This window comes from Sycon ciliatum, chromosome 10 (genome assembly GCF_964019385.1).
Source record: "Sycon ciliatum chromosome 10, ocSycCili1.1, whole genome shotgun sequence".
NCBI lineage: Eukaryota > Metazoa > Porifera > Calcarea > Leucosolenida > Sycettidae > Sycon > Sycon ciliatum.
The window spans coordinates 3,428,258-3,443,209 of NC_088652.1; the positions used below are offsets into that span (position 1 = coordinate 3,428,258).

Consider the following 14,952-nt stretch of genomic DNA (forward strand, 5'->3'; position numbering starts at 1 on the left):
CTATAGTGGAGTGTTCGCGTCTTGACAAGCGTGTCCGTGTTCTGTTGTCTTGTTGTCATCTGCGTAGAAACCGGAGCAATGCAAGCGATCACCGAGTTGAACATTGACGTGTCGCTGTCCAAAGTCCTGTGTTACTTGGAGCCCTCCCGGAATCTTGTCGAAGTCTGCGCCAAGCTGCTCAAATTCTTCGTCACAGATGGTGAGGCATGATGCATGAACTGTGTCAGTCATTGGCCATCTCTTCATGCGTAGTCTACCTATTCTATCAGCAAAGCGTTGTCAAAATATTTATTGTATCATAGCGGTTTTCATTCAAGCTTGCAGAGAATTATGTGTTCAGACACCTCTGCGGCCCAAACAAGTTTTGGCTCCCTGTTGTGACCATGTTTGCAAGGTATTGCAATACCTCATTTCCGGCACGTAATAGTAAGATTACTCGTTGCTTGGCAACCACAGCCCTGTTATCTTGAAAAAGCCTGTTTTCTTTTGTGGTTATCTCTCACAATCAGTATTTGAAAGGCGCATTTCGAAAATATTGTGCAGTAAACCAGTTGAATTACAACCTCACATATCACAACAGCTCTGGAAGAACGACACAGTCTTTGTCATACTTTCAAACTGCACACTTTCAACCTTGCGACCAACGCCGAAGAAACACCAAGCATACGAATACATGAAAGTGTATTATTTTCCTTTACGTTGTGTGTTTTAGATACCTTGAGGCATGCGCGTCGCCAGGGAGTGTCAGCCGCAACCGTGCATGAACGAGCAGACGCTGCCCTTGCCACCTGTGTTGAGGGTGAGGACGAACAGTGGGCGGACAATCCTCAAATGAGAACAGCAGTGCTAGAGCTGCTATCTGCACTTGGTACGTAGAGCATGCTTTAGTTGTCTGTATATTTGTTTAGCTATACTCTATTTCACCATAGGCACAGGCAATATCTGCCTTCTCACTGGACGTATTGCCACAGTGCCTTCTCACTGGGCGTATTGCCACAGTGCTTGCCAAATGATGGGCAGTGATCTCTGCAGTTTGCTGCCAGCCGCCAATTCTGAAGAGAAGAAAATATTGTGTAGCCTGCGATGGCAGTGCGAGTATGTAATCTTTTTTTAGTAGGATACTCAACAAATACGGATGCGGTGACGGGACAGAAACTTCAACAAGGATAAGAAAACTGTGAACGCAGTCGTTGGTGGACACAGAGCATCACGTACAGTCCCTGTCAATGAAATCCAGTCGTGTCACTCAATTTTGCGCCTTGCACCATTTTGCAGCCTAGTGTTCGCAAATCCAGGACTGTGCAACACCCGGTGCGTACTTGAGTGACGCGACTGGATTTCATTGAGCACTGCACTGTACTTACAGTCTACAGAGTTCTGGTGTTGTTATGTTCTCCTCTGCTGATGAAGGTCAAATGGAGACTCAGCAGTGTGGAATTGCATGCAAGTACTGGACGAAAATATTGAACAGTCTCTGCTGGGATGACGACTACACCATAGCTCAGTACTTAGAGCATCGCTGGCCTCAAGCAAAGGTCCTTGGTTCGAGTCCTGGTGGTGACAGTCAATTTGTTCTTCAGACATTTCCCTTTTGCAACTGTCCCTCAAACCTGTGAAAATAGCCAGGCTGGTGATGTTAATGCTCTGCTATTCTTCACTCTTGTTCTGCTATACAGGTTACGTCCCTGTCTCCTCTCTAGTTACTCCTGCGGCAGCTGATTCCGCCGACGTGACTCTCACAGCTCCCACTTCTGCTGCTGCTGCTGCTGCTGCTGCCACCTCGACTTCTGCAACTGCTGCCCCTGCTGCGGTGTCTCCCGCAGCTGCACCTGCTGCCATAGCAACGTCGTCTTCGGACTCGTCGGCTGGCACACAATCTACATCTTCTGGAGGTGAGTGACTGTTGTTGTCGTGCAACGGTGTTCTACACAAATTGTAGATGTACTCTGCGTGTGTGTGTGTGTGTGTGTGTGTGTGTGTGTGTGCATGTGCGTCACAGGGCGGTTGGGTGTGGTACAACGGGGGGTCGGGGGGGGGGGGCGGGGGGGGGGGTCCCGCAGAGAAACAATTCGAATTTTTCGGCCAACAGGGCACGTTTTAGCACTCTACAGCCGCAAAGGAGGGTTCCCCTAGCACTTATTAAACAACCCCCACTCCAGCTCAAAATCACGCTTCTCATGGATTTTTTGGTATTTTCTGTACATCATAGGTGGCCAAGGCAAAAAAGGAAGCCATTGCCCTCGAAAAAATCGCAAAATCCAAAGTACACTGTACAGTTCTAGCGCCAGCCGCTGTTCAAAAACGTAAGTCATGTCCTGCGAAAGTGCGCCACGCCGCATGCACTAGTCTATGTACATGATGTAAGTCATGTCCTGCGAAAGTGCGCCACGCCGCATGCAATAGTCTATGTACATGATGTAAGTCATGTCCTGCGAAAGTGCGCCACGCCGCATGCAATAGTCTATGTACATGATGTAAGTCATGTCCTGCGAAAGTGCGCCACGCCGCATGCAATAGTCTATGTACATGATGTAAGTCATGTCCTGCGAAAGTGCGCCACGCCGCATGCAATAGTCTATGTACATGATGTAAGTCATGTCCTGCGAAAGTGCGCCACGCCGCATGCAATAGTCTATGTACATGATGTAAGTCATGTCCTGCGAAAGTGCGCCACGCCGCATGCAATAGTCTATGTACATGATGTAAGTCATGTCCTGCGAAAGTGCGCCACGCCGCATGCACTAGTCTATGTACATGATGTAAGTCATGTCCTGCGAAAGTGCGCCACGCCGCATGCAATAGTCTATGTACATGATGTAAGTCATGTCCTGCGAAAGTGCGCCACGCCGCATGCAATAGTCTATGTACATGATGTAAGTCATGTCCTGCGAAAGTGCGCCACGCCGCATGCACTAGTCTATGTACATGATGTAAGTCATGTCCTGCGAAAGTGCGCCACGCCGCATGCACTAGTCTATGTACATGATGTAAGTCATGTCCTGCGAAAGTGCGCCACGCCGCATGCAATAGTCTATGTACATGATGTAAGTCATGTCCTGCGAAAGTGCGCCACGCCGCATGCACTAGTCTATGTACATGATGTAAGTCATGTCCTGCGAAAGTGCGCCACGCCGCATGCAATAGTCTATGTACATGATGTAAGTCATGTCCTGCGAAAGTGCGCCACGCCGCATGCAATAGTCTATGTACATGATGTAAGTCATGTCCTGCGAAAGTGCGCCACGCCGCATGCAATAGTCTATGTACATGATGTAAGTCATGTCCTGCGAAAGTGCGCCACGCCGCATGCAATAGTCTATGTACATGATGTAAGTCATGTCCTGCGAAAGTGCGCCACGCCGCATGCAATAGTCTATGTACATGATGTAAGTCATGTCCTGCGAAAGTGCGCCACGCCGCATGCAATAGTCTATGTACATGATGTAAGTCATGTCCTGCGAAAGTGCGCCACGCCGCATGCAATAGTCTATGTACATGATGTAAGTCATGTCCTGCGAAAGTGCGCCACGCCGCATGCAATAGTCTATGTACATGATGTAAGTCATGTCCTGCGAAAGTGCGCCACGCCGCATGCAATAGTCTATGTACATGATGTAAGTCATGTCCTGCGAAAGTGCGCCACGCCGCATGCAATAGTCTATGTACATGATGTAAGTCATGTCCTGCGAAAGTGCGCCACGCCGCATGCAATAGTCTATGTACATGATGTAAGTCATGTCCTGCGAAAGTGCGCCACGCCGCATGCAATAGTCTATGTACATGATGTAAGTCATGTCCTGCGAAAGTGCGCCACGCCGCATGCAATAGTCTATGTACATGATGTAAGTCATGTCCTGCGAAAGTGCGCCACGCCGCATGCAATAGTCTATGTACATGATGTAAGTCATGTCCTGCGAAAGTGCGCCACGCCGCATGCAATAGTCTATGTACATGATGTAAGTCATGTCCTGCGAAAGTGCGCCACGCCGCATGCAATAGTCTATGTACATGATGTAAGTCATGTCCTGCGAAAGTGCGCCACGCCGCATGCAATAGTCTATGTACATGATGTAAGTCATGTCCTGCGAAAGTGCGCCACGCCGCATGCAATAGTCTATGTACATGATGTACACGGCCGGCCCGCGGACAGTCGCGAAGTACTAGTAATTATGTTAGTTGTTTTTAGAGAGAGAAGAAGGTCCATTTTTTGTTCGGTGGGATTGAAAGATCTGCCAGTGGACGGGAGAGCTACAACACTGGAAGCAGAAGAAAGGGCTTGCGGAATCTTCCCTGTCTTCGTGGCAACAGGACTTTAGTTTGCGAGAGACTTTCTTCCTGTCGCCGCGGACGCAATTCTTGTTGCTGCTACCAGAAAATTCGGAGAACGAAACGATCATAAGTCGTTTGGTGAAGCGGGTCGTGTCGGTGAACAGCTGCAGAATGTTCTGCCGCCGTGGAACAGCATTCCAAACACTTCCCTATTCCGTTGATAAGCGCGGCGTTCGCGGGTGTACATGTAATGCATTTTCGCATCAGCTTGCAGTAGATCGTCAGGAGCCAGAGATACTAGGTAGGTGTCGTTGTGGACAGAATATAATTATGTTGTAGCTGACAAGTGACAACTGACATGCTTGTAGTGTCTCTTGACCATGCTGATCGCCATTGTAACATGGTAGATCTTGGAAAATTTTAGTTCTGGACCCAGTGATCGCAGCCAGCACTGTTTCCGTCAAGTTTGCAGTGAATGTGTCCGTGAGGAATCCATCATCTGGGTGTCTCTACCCATGGCTCCAACCGCCTATCGCAATGGATAGCTGCCTGGAGTCTTGGGGTGCTAGCTGCTAGGCATCAAGTCTGAATCAAATAATCGTATGCTCCTTGCAATGAAAGTTGTGATGTTTTGTACAAGTTCGAAGATCCTTGAATTTTTTTATTGCTTTCAAGGATGAATTGGGTGGACCATCCTGGACGAAAAGTGGTACGACCATGATCGTAGTGGTCGTACCATGTATGACGCCCCTGGTGTGTGTGTGTGTGTGTGTGTGTGTGTGTGTGTGTGTGTGTGTGTGTGTGCGTGCGTGTGTGTGCGTGTGTGTGTGTGTGTGTGTGTGTGTGTGTTTCCAATCGATAGGTTGCGGGTTTGATTCCCGGCGATTATGGTCACACACGTCTTTCATCTCTTTGTTTAGACTCCTCCGGACTATTCTTTCATTCTCCTGGGTGGTTACCAACAGCCAGTGCATGCCGGAGTATGTGGTGTGATGTGTGTGCGTGAAACAAATGAATAAGACCAAAAAGTAGGGATTTACTGGCCAGAAAAGCCACTTCATAGCTGCGTGGTGTAGACCAGGCTGAATAGTGGCGGTCAATTCTTCAGCCTTGCAAGCTGTTGAGTACCGTAAAGTCGCGGATAAAAGCCGGGTTTCTACAAGCACATCGCGGATAGAAGCCTGAAAATCATTACGGGTCAAATGCATAAAATACTGTCGCGCGTAGAAGCCTGGCTTCTATGCAAGCGCGGATCGGGTGGGTCATCAAGAGTGCATGCGCTATGTACGGTGCATAGTAAAACTGCCGCCATTCCGGTAGTCAGTGGTCGATCTACGCGTGTTGCGCGTAGAAGCCTGGCATACAAGCCTGGCAAAAAATGTCAGTGGTGCATATAAGCATGGTTTGCATACAAGCCTGGTTTGCATTATAGCCTGATGCAGAAAGCGGCTTATGTGCTTATAAGCCCGGCTTTTATCCGCGACTTTACGGTAGTGCAAACCCAGTACAAGTTGCTATGGCTTCTGCTGTAGCATCGCTAGCATCGCCTTCGGTGATGGGCTTCAAATGGTTAAATGGTCAAATGGTGTGTGTCTGTGTGTGTTTGTGTTTGTGTGTGTCTGAGTGTGCTTGTACGTGCCTGGACGCATGTGTGTGTTCATGCGTGCGTGTTTGTGCTTGTTGTGGTTGATGATAACCTACAGCAAAACGAGGTACGGGTCCGTCCAACAAGACCATGCATGAAGCTACGAATAGGACATTCAGCAGCGGTTGGACCAGAGTACGCCGTATCCGCATCAGCCTCTGCGGTCAGTTTGGAACCGGCAAGACGAGCCTGGCGGATTCTCTCAAGAACAAGCAGTTCGTGGACAATAAGCCGAGTACACCGGTTCTCGATGTTGATCACAGCAATGTGCTCCACGGCGCAGGAAACCTTAAGGATTGGGACTTCGGCGCTGCACTCCTCTGTGCTCCTGACATACTTCACCATGCTGAAGATCTTGAGAAGAAACGCCAGCAAGAGCACGAGCTGCAACAGCAACCGGCTGGGTCTACAGATCATGATGCAGCACCCAGCTCTGCTGAATTGACACAGACCATGATCGATGTCATCTTGGCAAACCAAGAGCTGATGCGAGACATCGGCGAAGAAGAAGTGGTGGCGTCCATTTGGGATTGCGGCGGCCAATCAATCTTCTCAAGCCTGCAGCATTTCCTAATGGGTGAAGATTACGTCATCTATATTCTCTGTTTCAACGCCTCAGAAAACTTCAATGAAATCAAGCAGCAGAAGTACTGGAAGTTGTCAGGGAGTACGGTGTCCGAAATGACTCTGGACGTACCAGAAGACCTCAAGAACATTGACCACCTTCGACACTGGCTAACAGCTATCCACTTTGCCAGCAACCCAGGCAAGGCTGTGGGAAGCGAGGCGTTCGACTACCCGCCTGTGATATTGGTGGGGAACTTTGCCGACAAGCTGTCGACAGATAGGACACTTTCGGAGCACAAGATCGATATCCTCGAGAAGCTGCGAATCCTCTGTTGGCGGTCACCAACATGGAAGGGTGTGATCAAGACCGGTGACACTGATCCCGCAGGGTTGTTCCTTGTGGACAACCACGAGTCCGGAGCTTCTCAAGAAGTTCTAGGTATCCGAGAGAAGCTGCAGGATGCTGTTTCATCGGTGCTGGCAGACAAGGAGATGCCGACGGAATGGGTTCGCTTTGAGATGATACTGGAGTATCTCAAGAAACAACCCGCCCAGGATGGCTACACAACACGAGACTCGATGAGAACACTGGTGGAGAAGGCCTGCAAGATCCGCGACGACTGTGCCATGGACGGCACTCCATCCGAGTTTGAGCGTCTTCTTCGTTTCTACAACGACCTACGCGTCATCATCTATCAGCCGACAAACAAGAACTCGCCGCAGCCTGATGACATCATCTTCCACAACACACAGTGGCTCATCAGGCAGATCAACGTCCTCGTCTTTGGCCACAAGTACTTGGATGAACCTGGAGGAGGTGGTGGCAGGACGGCGAAGGAAGCCGAGACCAGGTATCGCAACATTTTGTGGACAAAGGGAATAGCGAATCGGCAATTGATGGAGTGTGCCTGGAAGGAGGTGAAACGAGAAGTCCGTGAAAAGATGCTTGGCGTGATGGTCGACTGGGATTTGCTGTACAAATTCGGAGACGCCCAGCAAGCAAAGTACTTCATCCCGTCTGTTCTTCAACATCGACCGCCGGAGAAAATCGAGGAGGCCATGCGCAGCTTCGAGCAGGGCAATGAGCTAAACGACGTCTGCTTCTCCACAGCTGACACACCACTGCTGATCATGGTTCAGCCACCAGGTAAGGATGATGAAGACGTCCTAAGCTACAAGTATCCAGACGCGGACACACCGATGCCACACAGCTCCTACTGCAAGCTACTTGTACGGCTCATGAGAAAGTGGGACATCACAAATACCGACCCGAGTCACTGTGAGCTCACCTACAACACAGCCAGGTTTCGGCTGTGGCTGCCGGAGCAGCTCCGTGACCAGTTCCCCGGCAAGGTGGATATCTTCTTGGCTCACTACGACTCGTCAGGTGCACTGCTGGTCAGCATCAACTTCCGGTACTCACCTAAAGGTGCTGCTAGCTCCTCTGATTGGCTGCAGCCGATCTCATCTATATGCCAGCATGTCCGCAAGGATATCATGGAGGAGTTGGATAAGCTGGAGAACCCGAAACTGGACAAACCGGTCATGTTCAGTTTACCACTACCGCCAGTATGCGCATGCAAAGAGCAGGAGTGGAAGGACTACAGCAGCAAAAGCCGGGACCTCGGATACGCACCGTGGCGCGTACTCTACAGTGAATCTGGTGCTCATCACGATCCGTACTGTGCCGGGTGTGATTCGGAGTACAGCATACCCAACAACTCAAACTGCTGGTTCAAAGCTAGTAGTACCTTCCAGGTAAGAGATGAGACCAAAGTCTAAACATTCTAGTGACCATGGAGTTAATTCACTCACTCGCATTGCCCTGATCACAACCCCAAAACAAATCTGCTTCACGTTGAGTACAAATTGTCAGGTGGTTTTGTGCATAAGCTCAAGTTCCAGGTGAAGGAACGAAAGATGTTTAGGCTCATTCTATTGCTAACTTTTGTAAGCTCAAGTTCTATTTTAAAAGCACTCTATTTTGTGAGTCACGTTTTAGAGCGTTTATGCCTTTGCTTCGACAGTATTTATTTATGGTGTGTGTTTCTTTGTGTATGATATACGCGCGCGAATGGGAATTCGTACTTGTACATGTACAGCTCGAAGGACAGCAGAATGATATAGCGAGGCAGCAAGTGGCACTCTGGAAGCTGAAAGCGGAGATTGTCAGTGGGCAGTCACTTGCTACGGTTAGTCACGTCTGTAGAAAAGTACTCCCATTTTAAAATCCTTGAAAAACATTCTTCCATCCGAGGACGACAAGGACTTTGACAAAGTTAGAGCATTTGTTGGCCCGGACACATGCATACTGGTATATTATGTGCATATTCACCTTGAACCGTGAACCTCGAGCACCCATCCGTGATCAGGATGATAGGGGTGTTGTGCAGAGCAGAAGCGGGAGTGCTCGCACACACATACTCACGCTGGCACGTGTATGTTTGTACGTGTACGTGTACGTGTACTTGTAAAATGGAAATAGAAATTTTGGAGATAAGCCACGTGGTCATTCTCAATAATCATGTATCTACACATCATCAAGCAACAATCTGTTGGTTCTAAGAATGTTTTCTTGTGACTATCTTCAGTTTGAATACATCACTGAGTGGTGATCTAGGAATGCCGAGTCCTCCGGCGAATATCCGGGTATATTTAAAATAGGCTTGTTCTACCGCTGTACCGGGCACCCTGTCGGCAACTTTCAGTTTAAATACTACTCTTTTGCCAATTCGTTTAAATATCTTAACCCTTTACCGGCAAGTGCATTTTGATATGAAATCCATAACATTGAGAAGGATGCCAATAACTCACAACGAGGGCACATTTTGTATGTGCAAGTTATGTTTTCTTGGAAGTCTGGTACTTCTTCTTGACGATGGAAAAAATTATTTTCACATACCACACACATACGCTACTAAATTGGCACCTATACGTCTAAACACGGAAATTGTACACAATGCAAATCGTCAGATTCCGACATTGACATAAAACTGCCAAAACAAGTCGACTTCAGAGTGGAAACGAACGCCATAGCCATCACAGACGTCAGTGGCCGTGCCTCGCTCGCAATTGAGAGCAGCATCGCCCCAAAATCGCTGTCCGATGGCTCCGTAAGGTCGTGCGCAAGTCGCGCAGCGCTGCCGTCACTCAGGTACGTAGAAAGTCGATGGCCTAAAATTCCGTCTCTGGAAGACTGTCGACACGGGGATCACTCTCCATGGCTTCCACACCATAAGCACCATCAGATTCTTCCAGGTACATTACGACGACATCGTCTTCAGCGGCTGGAGCTCCCGATATTTGCGTGAGAATTTACTTGGCGTGCGCTCCGCTCCGCAATTTGAAATTCGCTTGCATCGGCGGCTGGAACGAAGTATTTATCTATCTGTCGTGGGTCCCAGAGCGAAGGTCTGCTAGGTCCTCGTCGGAGAAGTCATCTGAGGACGAAAGGAACTCACTGCGCAAGAGGAAATGCACCTGACGACGTTTTGACGGAGGCTGACGGCATTGTCGGCGCGCGTGTATTTCCGTAAATTTTCGATCGCGCAGTTCTCAATGAAATCAAATGGGACACGCGTAGATCTCTTCAGCTACGGATAGGATCATACCTAGGCTGTGTGAGGGCCACGGGAAATCCCCGTGGGCTGATGCTTCCTGTCATACCAGGCATGGTTTTAGTATGCATGTCGAATGCGTCGTTTACGACGCATTCAAGTATGGGGCTGCCGGTAAAGGGTTAATATCTTATAGGAATGGATTTGCTCCCACACTGGAGCTCGCGCTATTCCGCCGACTTGACTTGACACTTGACTGACTCACAACTGCCATCCAGAGCACACAAGAAGTTCATCGAACCTTCGACTCGGCAAACCTGCAAGAATGCACCACTCCCTGCTCAATACACAGTGTTTCGAGGAATCCACCCCTCATCAGTTGAGCTCGAGTAGGCTGAGGAACATTGTGCCTGAAGACCACCACTTATATAGTGCTCTCCAGGCACAAACATCATAATTATGTTTGTATTCCTGGTGATGTTTGTGCCTGGAGAGCACTATATAAGTGGTGGTCTTCAGGCACAATCTTCCTCAGCCTACTCAAGCTCAACTGATGAGGGGTGAATTCCCCGAAACACTGTGTATTGAGAAGGGAGTGGTGCTTTCTTGCAGGTTTGCCGAGTCGAAGGTTCGATGGACTTTTTGTGTGCTCTGGATGGCAGTCGTGAGTCAGCCAAGTGTCAAGTCAAGTCGGCGGAATAGCGCGAGCTCCAGTGCGGGAGCAAATCCATTCCTAAAAAATCATTGCCGAAGTAGCAACAGCTATTTCTTAATATCTTATCTTATTTATTCCCATTTTATTGCACTGCGTTTCGAAATGCATGCCTCTCACTGATTCGTGGAAGAAGGAGGCAGTGGATGCCAGCTCGGAAGTATGCCTCGCTGCCGTGCGCAACATCAATCCCGTCGCTGCCGAGACTTCTGCAATTGCTGCCAGTGCTGCGGCTTCCCCCGCATCTGCGACTGCTGTCATAGCAACGTCATCGCCTAGCCAACCCAACGAGGGTTCTGCCACTCCATCTGAAAAGGATCACACGGCTGCAGACTCGTCGGCTGGCACACGATCTGCATCTTTGGCAGGTGAGTGTTTTTTTTCTTGCGATGTTGTTCTACAGTACAGTCGGGCCCCGAAGAACGGAGAGCTGAAGAGCGACCAGGCTAGAATTTCACCAGTTTTAAAGAAGTGTCTAGTCTGGATTTTCACAGAGAATAACGTAACCAGTACTGCGCACTATAATGTGCGCTCAAAAGTAGAACTCAGAAGTAGAACTCAGAAGTAGAACTCAGAAGTAGAACTCAGACGTAGAACTCAGACGTATTTACCCTGCATACATGCAGCTAGGTTTCATTGGTATATTTCCACGGTTTCATGGCTAGTCAAATTATGTGAACCTGCAGATGTGCGTATGCGTCACTATGGAACAGTCATGCATTGGTACATGCATGTACAGTCCAAATGTAAACTTTCGTACACACAATGACATGTACATGCACATGTATGACTGTACCATCGAAGAAGAATAAAACTGCTGTATTCGCGAAAAATGAGACTGGGCTAGGCTAGAACCCTGCCCCCCCCCCCCTTTTCTTCGGCGCCCGACAGTGCTGTAGATGTGTTCTGCCTGTGTGTGTATGTTTGGCTCAATGCATTGTCATTCATGTGACATTTTCTGGAGCCTGGTCACAGGATTGATTACAGAGGTGATTGGATGTAACGACCTTGCATTTAACGGCAGATTGAGTTAAGCGAATCCAACCTCGTAGCAGGAAATCACACACAGAGTGTCTCCACGTGCCTTTTCGCTACGCTACCAGTGCTGAGATTTCATAGGCATAATCCCTTCCCTCGCAGAAACTCGAATGAAGCCACCACGAAGCGTCACTTTCTGAACAACAGCCCAACATGACGAGTAAGAAGACCTGGTCAACAACAAATCAGCAAAGAGTGCAACAGTAGCGCAAGATGGCCCAGATTGGGCCAGAACGATCTCTTGTGCTGAGCAGCTAGTGCACATGAGTTTCACATGTGTGCCACGCTCCCATGAAAAACTTATTTCTCTCGCGCTGCTATGAGCTCACGTACTTCCGGTGCATGCACGGTTACATGCATTTTCAGGTGCCGAAGGGCCGCGGCTGTGCCCCGAAGTGAACTTTTTTCAATTCTTGATTTTCCAACTCCAATGCATACCTGAAATCCCCGAGTGTCCAACTGCTACGTCGTGATTTTCTACTTGTGCGACGAGGCATCGATGCACACTTGAAACTCGCTTGCACTGTCTGCCCTGTTAAGCTGGGCCATCTTCCGCTACTGTTGCACTCTTTGCTAATTTGTTGTGGATGAATTCGTCTTCCTCGTCATGTTGAGCTGTTGTTCAGCAAGTGACACTTCGTGGTGGCTTCATTCGAGTTTCTGCGAGGGCAGGGATTATTCCCAATATGTCTCAGTGCTGGTAGCGTAGCGAAAAGGCCTATGGAGGCTTTCCTGTGTGCTTTCCTACCACGAGTTTGGATTCGGCTATTTTTTTTTTTTAGTTTTAGTGGATACCTTTATTCAAGACCACTAGTTGGTGCTTGAGGACATGTTGTAGCAGAATATGGTGATGGTCTACCCCAAATTCAGGACGTAACCCCGCTGCTACCGCCAGTACCCTTGAAGACAGCCTCCGTAATGGCCGTCATTGGAGAGGCAGAATTGATCGATTCGCTCGAGGGACTCGGCAAGTCGCCAATCGAAAGTTAGATGACTAAACATTACTACGTAACTTGGATCGGTGTGTGAACATAGTTAAAATCCATACGTATTGTTCTTCTGTTGTCGTGATACGAGTTCGTACATATCATTTCTATCGACTGTAAGACCAACAATACTTTTAAATGTAGGGGATTAGAAGACCTTCGAAACTCACAAAATCAGTCGGGGAAGTGAACTGCGTGAAAAGAGAAGAAAAATATGCCCCCCCCCCCCCCACACGACTTGAACCCGGTACCTTGCTTGTCATGAGCCATACTCTAACTGGGAGAGGGGAAAGACCCAAGTGCAATCAGTACAATGTCATGTATATGTGGCACGTGGTGTGAGTTGCCTTTGGAGTGAAGTGCTTGTCAGCCCCTTCTAGGTTCAGCCTGGTCCCGTAGCTCAGATGGTAAAGCCTAGTTCACATTCGACAGGGCGTGACGGTACACGACTTAAGGATCGACCGGAAGCCATGGGACCGTCTGACGGCGTCCAATGTGAACGGCAGGAACGGGAACGCAACCGTACTACCATAGGGATCGGGAAGCGACGGGAAGAGTTGGATCAGTTCAACTTTTCATACCGTAGAAGGGTGTAGACGGGGACGCAAGCATACACAACTGCAGTATTTTGAGTGTGAACAGGAGGCGTGTGCCGACTACTCTGATTAGTGCTTTGAATTTTTTTACCATTTCGAACACTACGCTGCCCATGATAACTCGCAGAATGGCTCACACGATTTGAGTTGAATTTTAGCAAGATAAGATCCCTTGCTGAAGCCTCAGCCCTTCTTCAAACTTGGTTCTCCTCTTCCCGGAGCGAGGCAGCTTGGCGGTTTGTACAATGGTCTTGGAAGCTGCAGAGGAGCGAGTGTCAATTGTCTTTTCTTTTGCAGTGCCGGCGAGAGGGATTGATCCCCAGATTCAATTCGAACTGTGTGCGGAAGCCAGCATCAACGAGTCACAAGACCATCAGGGAACACAAGAGACATCAGTACTGCCGCCGTCTTCTCTGCGATGCAATCGAAGACAAATGCGCAGAGAAAGATTACCGCGGGAGGCGATACAAGCAGTCCAGAGAGCAACTGTGGACGTTTACACAGTCGGACTACCTATTGATCCGTTCTCTTCAACGTGCAGTGGTTACCGAAGAACGAATAAGTTCCAACGCCAGACTAAATCGGAAGATTTCTGGACTTCGAGAGGCGGATCAACGTGTGGCGGGAACCAACAGCTCACCCCGCGGCCCAACTCCTGTTGCCGCCGTTGGTGTTGCGTCACCCAGTGGGCATACGGCCAATGCTGAGCCAGTCCATGAGCGGGCGTTGGTGGTGGACGACTGTGTGTCCGACCAGACAAGGCGTCTGCTGGAACATGGACCTAGCTTTGTCCCGTCGACGGGGAGGCTCACCAAGCAAGAACGAACAGATGTTGAGACATCGGTAGAGAGGATGGCGTTCACCCTCCGGTGGCAACAGCCCCAGCCTCAGGGTGTGGACCTCAAAGAGGAAGACCCACCGCCAGAGATCAGACAGGACAAGAAATTGTGGAAGCTGATGAAGCGCGGCTTTAAGCAGCCCCCACAGATGGACGACAAAGACGAAAGGAATATGGCCAACTTCCGCGACGAGGTGTTACGGGCATATGACAGACACACACCCTCTAATCCCAATCTGACGCAGGAGGAGCGGGTGGAGCTGAAGCGACTTCGCACAGACCAAGAAACCATCATCAAACCATCGGATAAAAGTAAAAACTCGTTGCTATGAGACAGGAGCTGTATTTGCAGAAAGCAGAAGACATATTATCGAACATGATCATGTATGAGAAAGTAGATTTGACCATAGAGTCCTACGAGACCAAGACACGAGAAGTAATACTGTCAGAGTGCAAGAACATGGATTCAAAACTCCTGAAGTCAATCCTACCAAGCAGTACGAAGTTCCCCGAGTGGTACGGTCTTCCAAAGGACCATAAGCAGAACTTACCATTGCGACCCGTGGTAGCAGCGTGCGACAGCCCAACGACTGGAGTATCTATTGTATTGGAGCGCATCCTACAGCAGCTCATTCAATTTCTCCTGGCCCACCTGGCTAACACGACGGAAGCAATACCCCACATCTGTGACGCATGTCCGGGATTGAACGCCCCCGATGGCACCATTGTTATGTCCATGGATGT

General features: G+C 49.1%; 1 protein-coding gene across 1 annotated transcript in view; it reads left to right on the forward strand.

Moving 5' to 3' along the window:
• Positions 1 to 14,952, forward strand: part of LOC135826853 (uncharacterized) — a 36,150-nt gene that overhangs the window by 3,884 nt on the left and 17,314 nt on the right. Inside the window, exons 4-9 of the mRNA XM_065339455.1 lie at positions 68 to 199; positions 713 to 868; positions 1,677 to 1,892; positions 5,973 to 8,239; positions 8,584 to 8,673; positions 10,884 to 11,118. Coding sequence (XP_065195527.1) covers positions 68 to 199; positions 713 to 868; positions 1,677 to 1,892; positions 5,973 to 8,239; positions 8,584 to 8,673; positions 10,884 to 11,118 — 3,096 coding nt within the window. The remainder of the gene's footprint in view (positions 1 to 67; positions 200 to 712; positions 869 to 1,676; positions 1,893 to 5,972; positions 8,240 to 8,583; positions 8,674 to 10,883; positions 11,119 to 14,952) is intronic.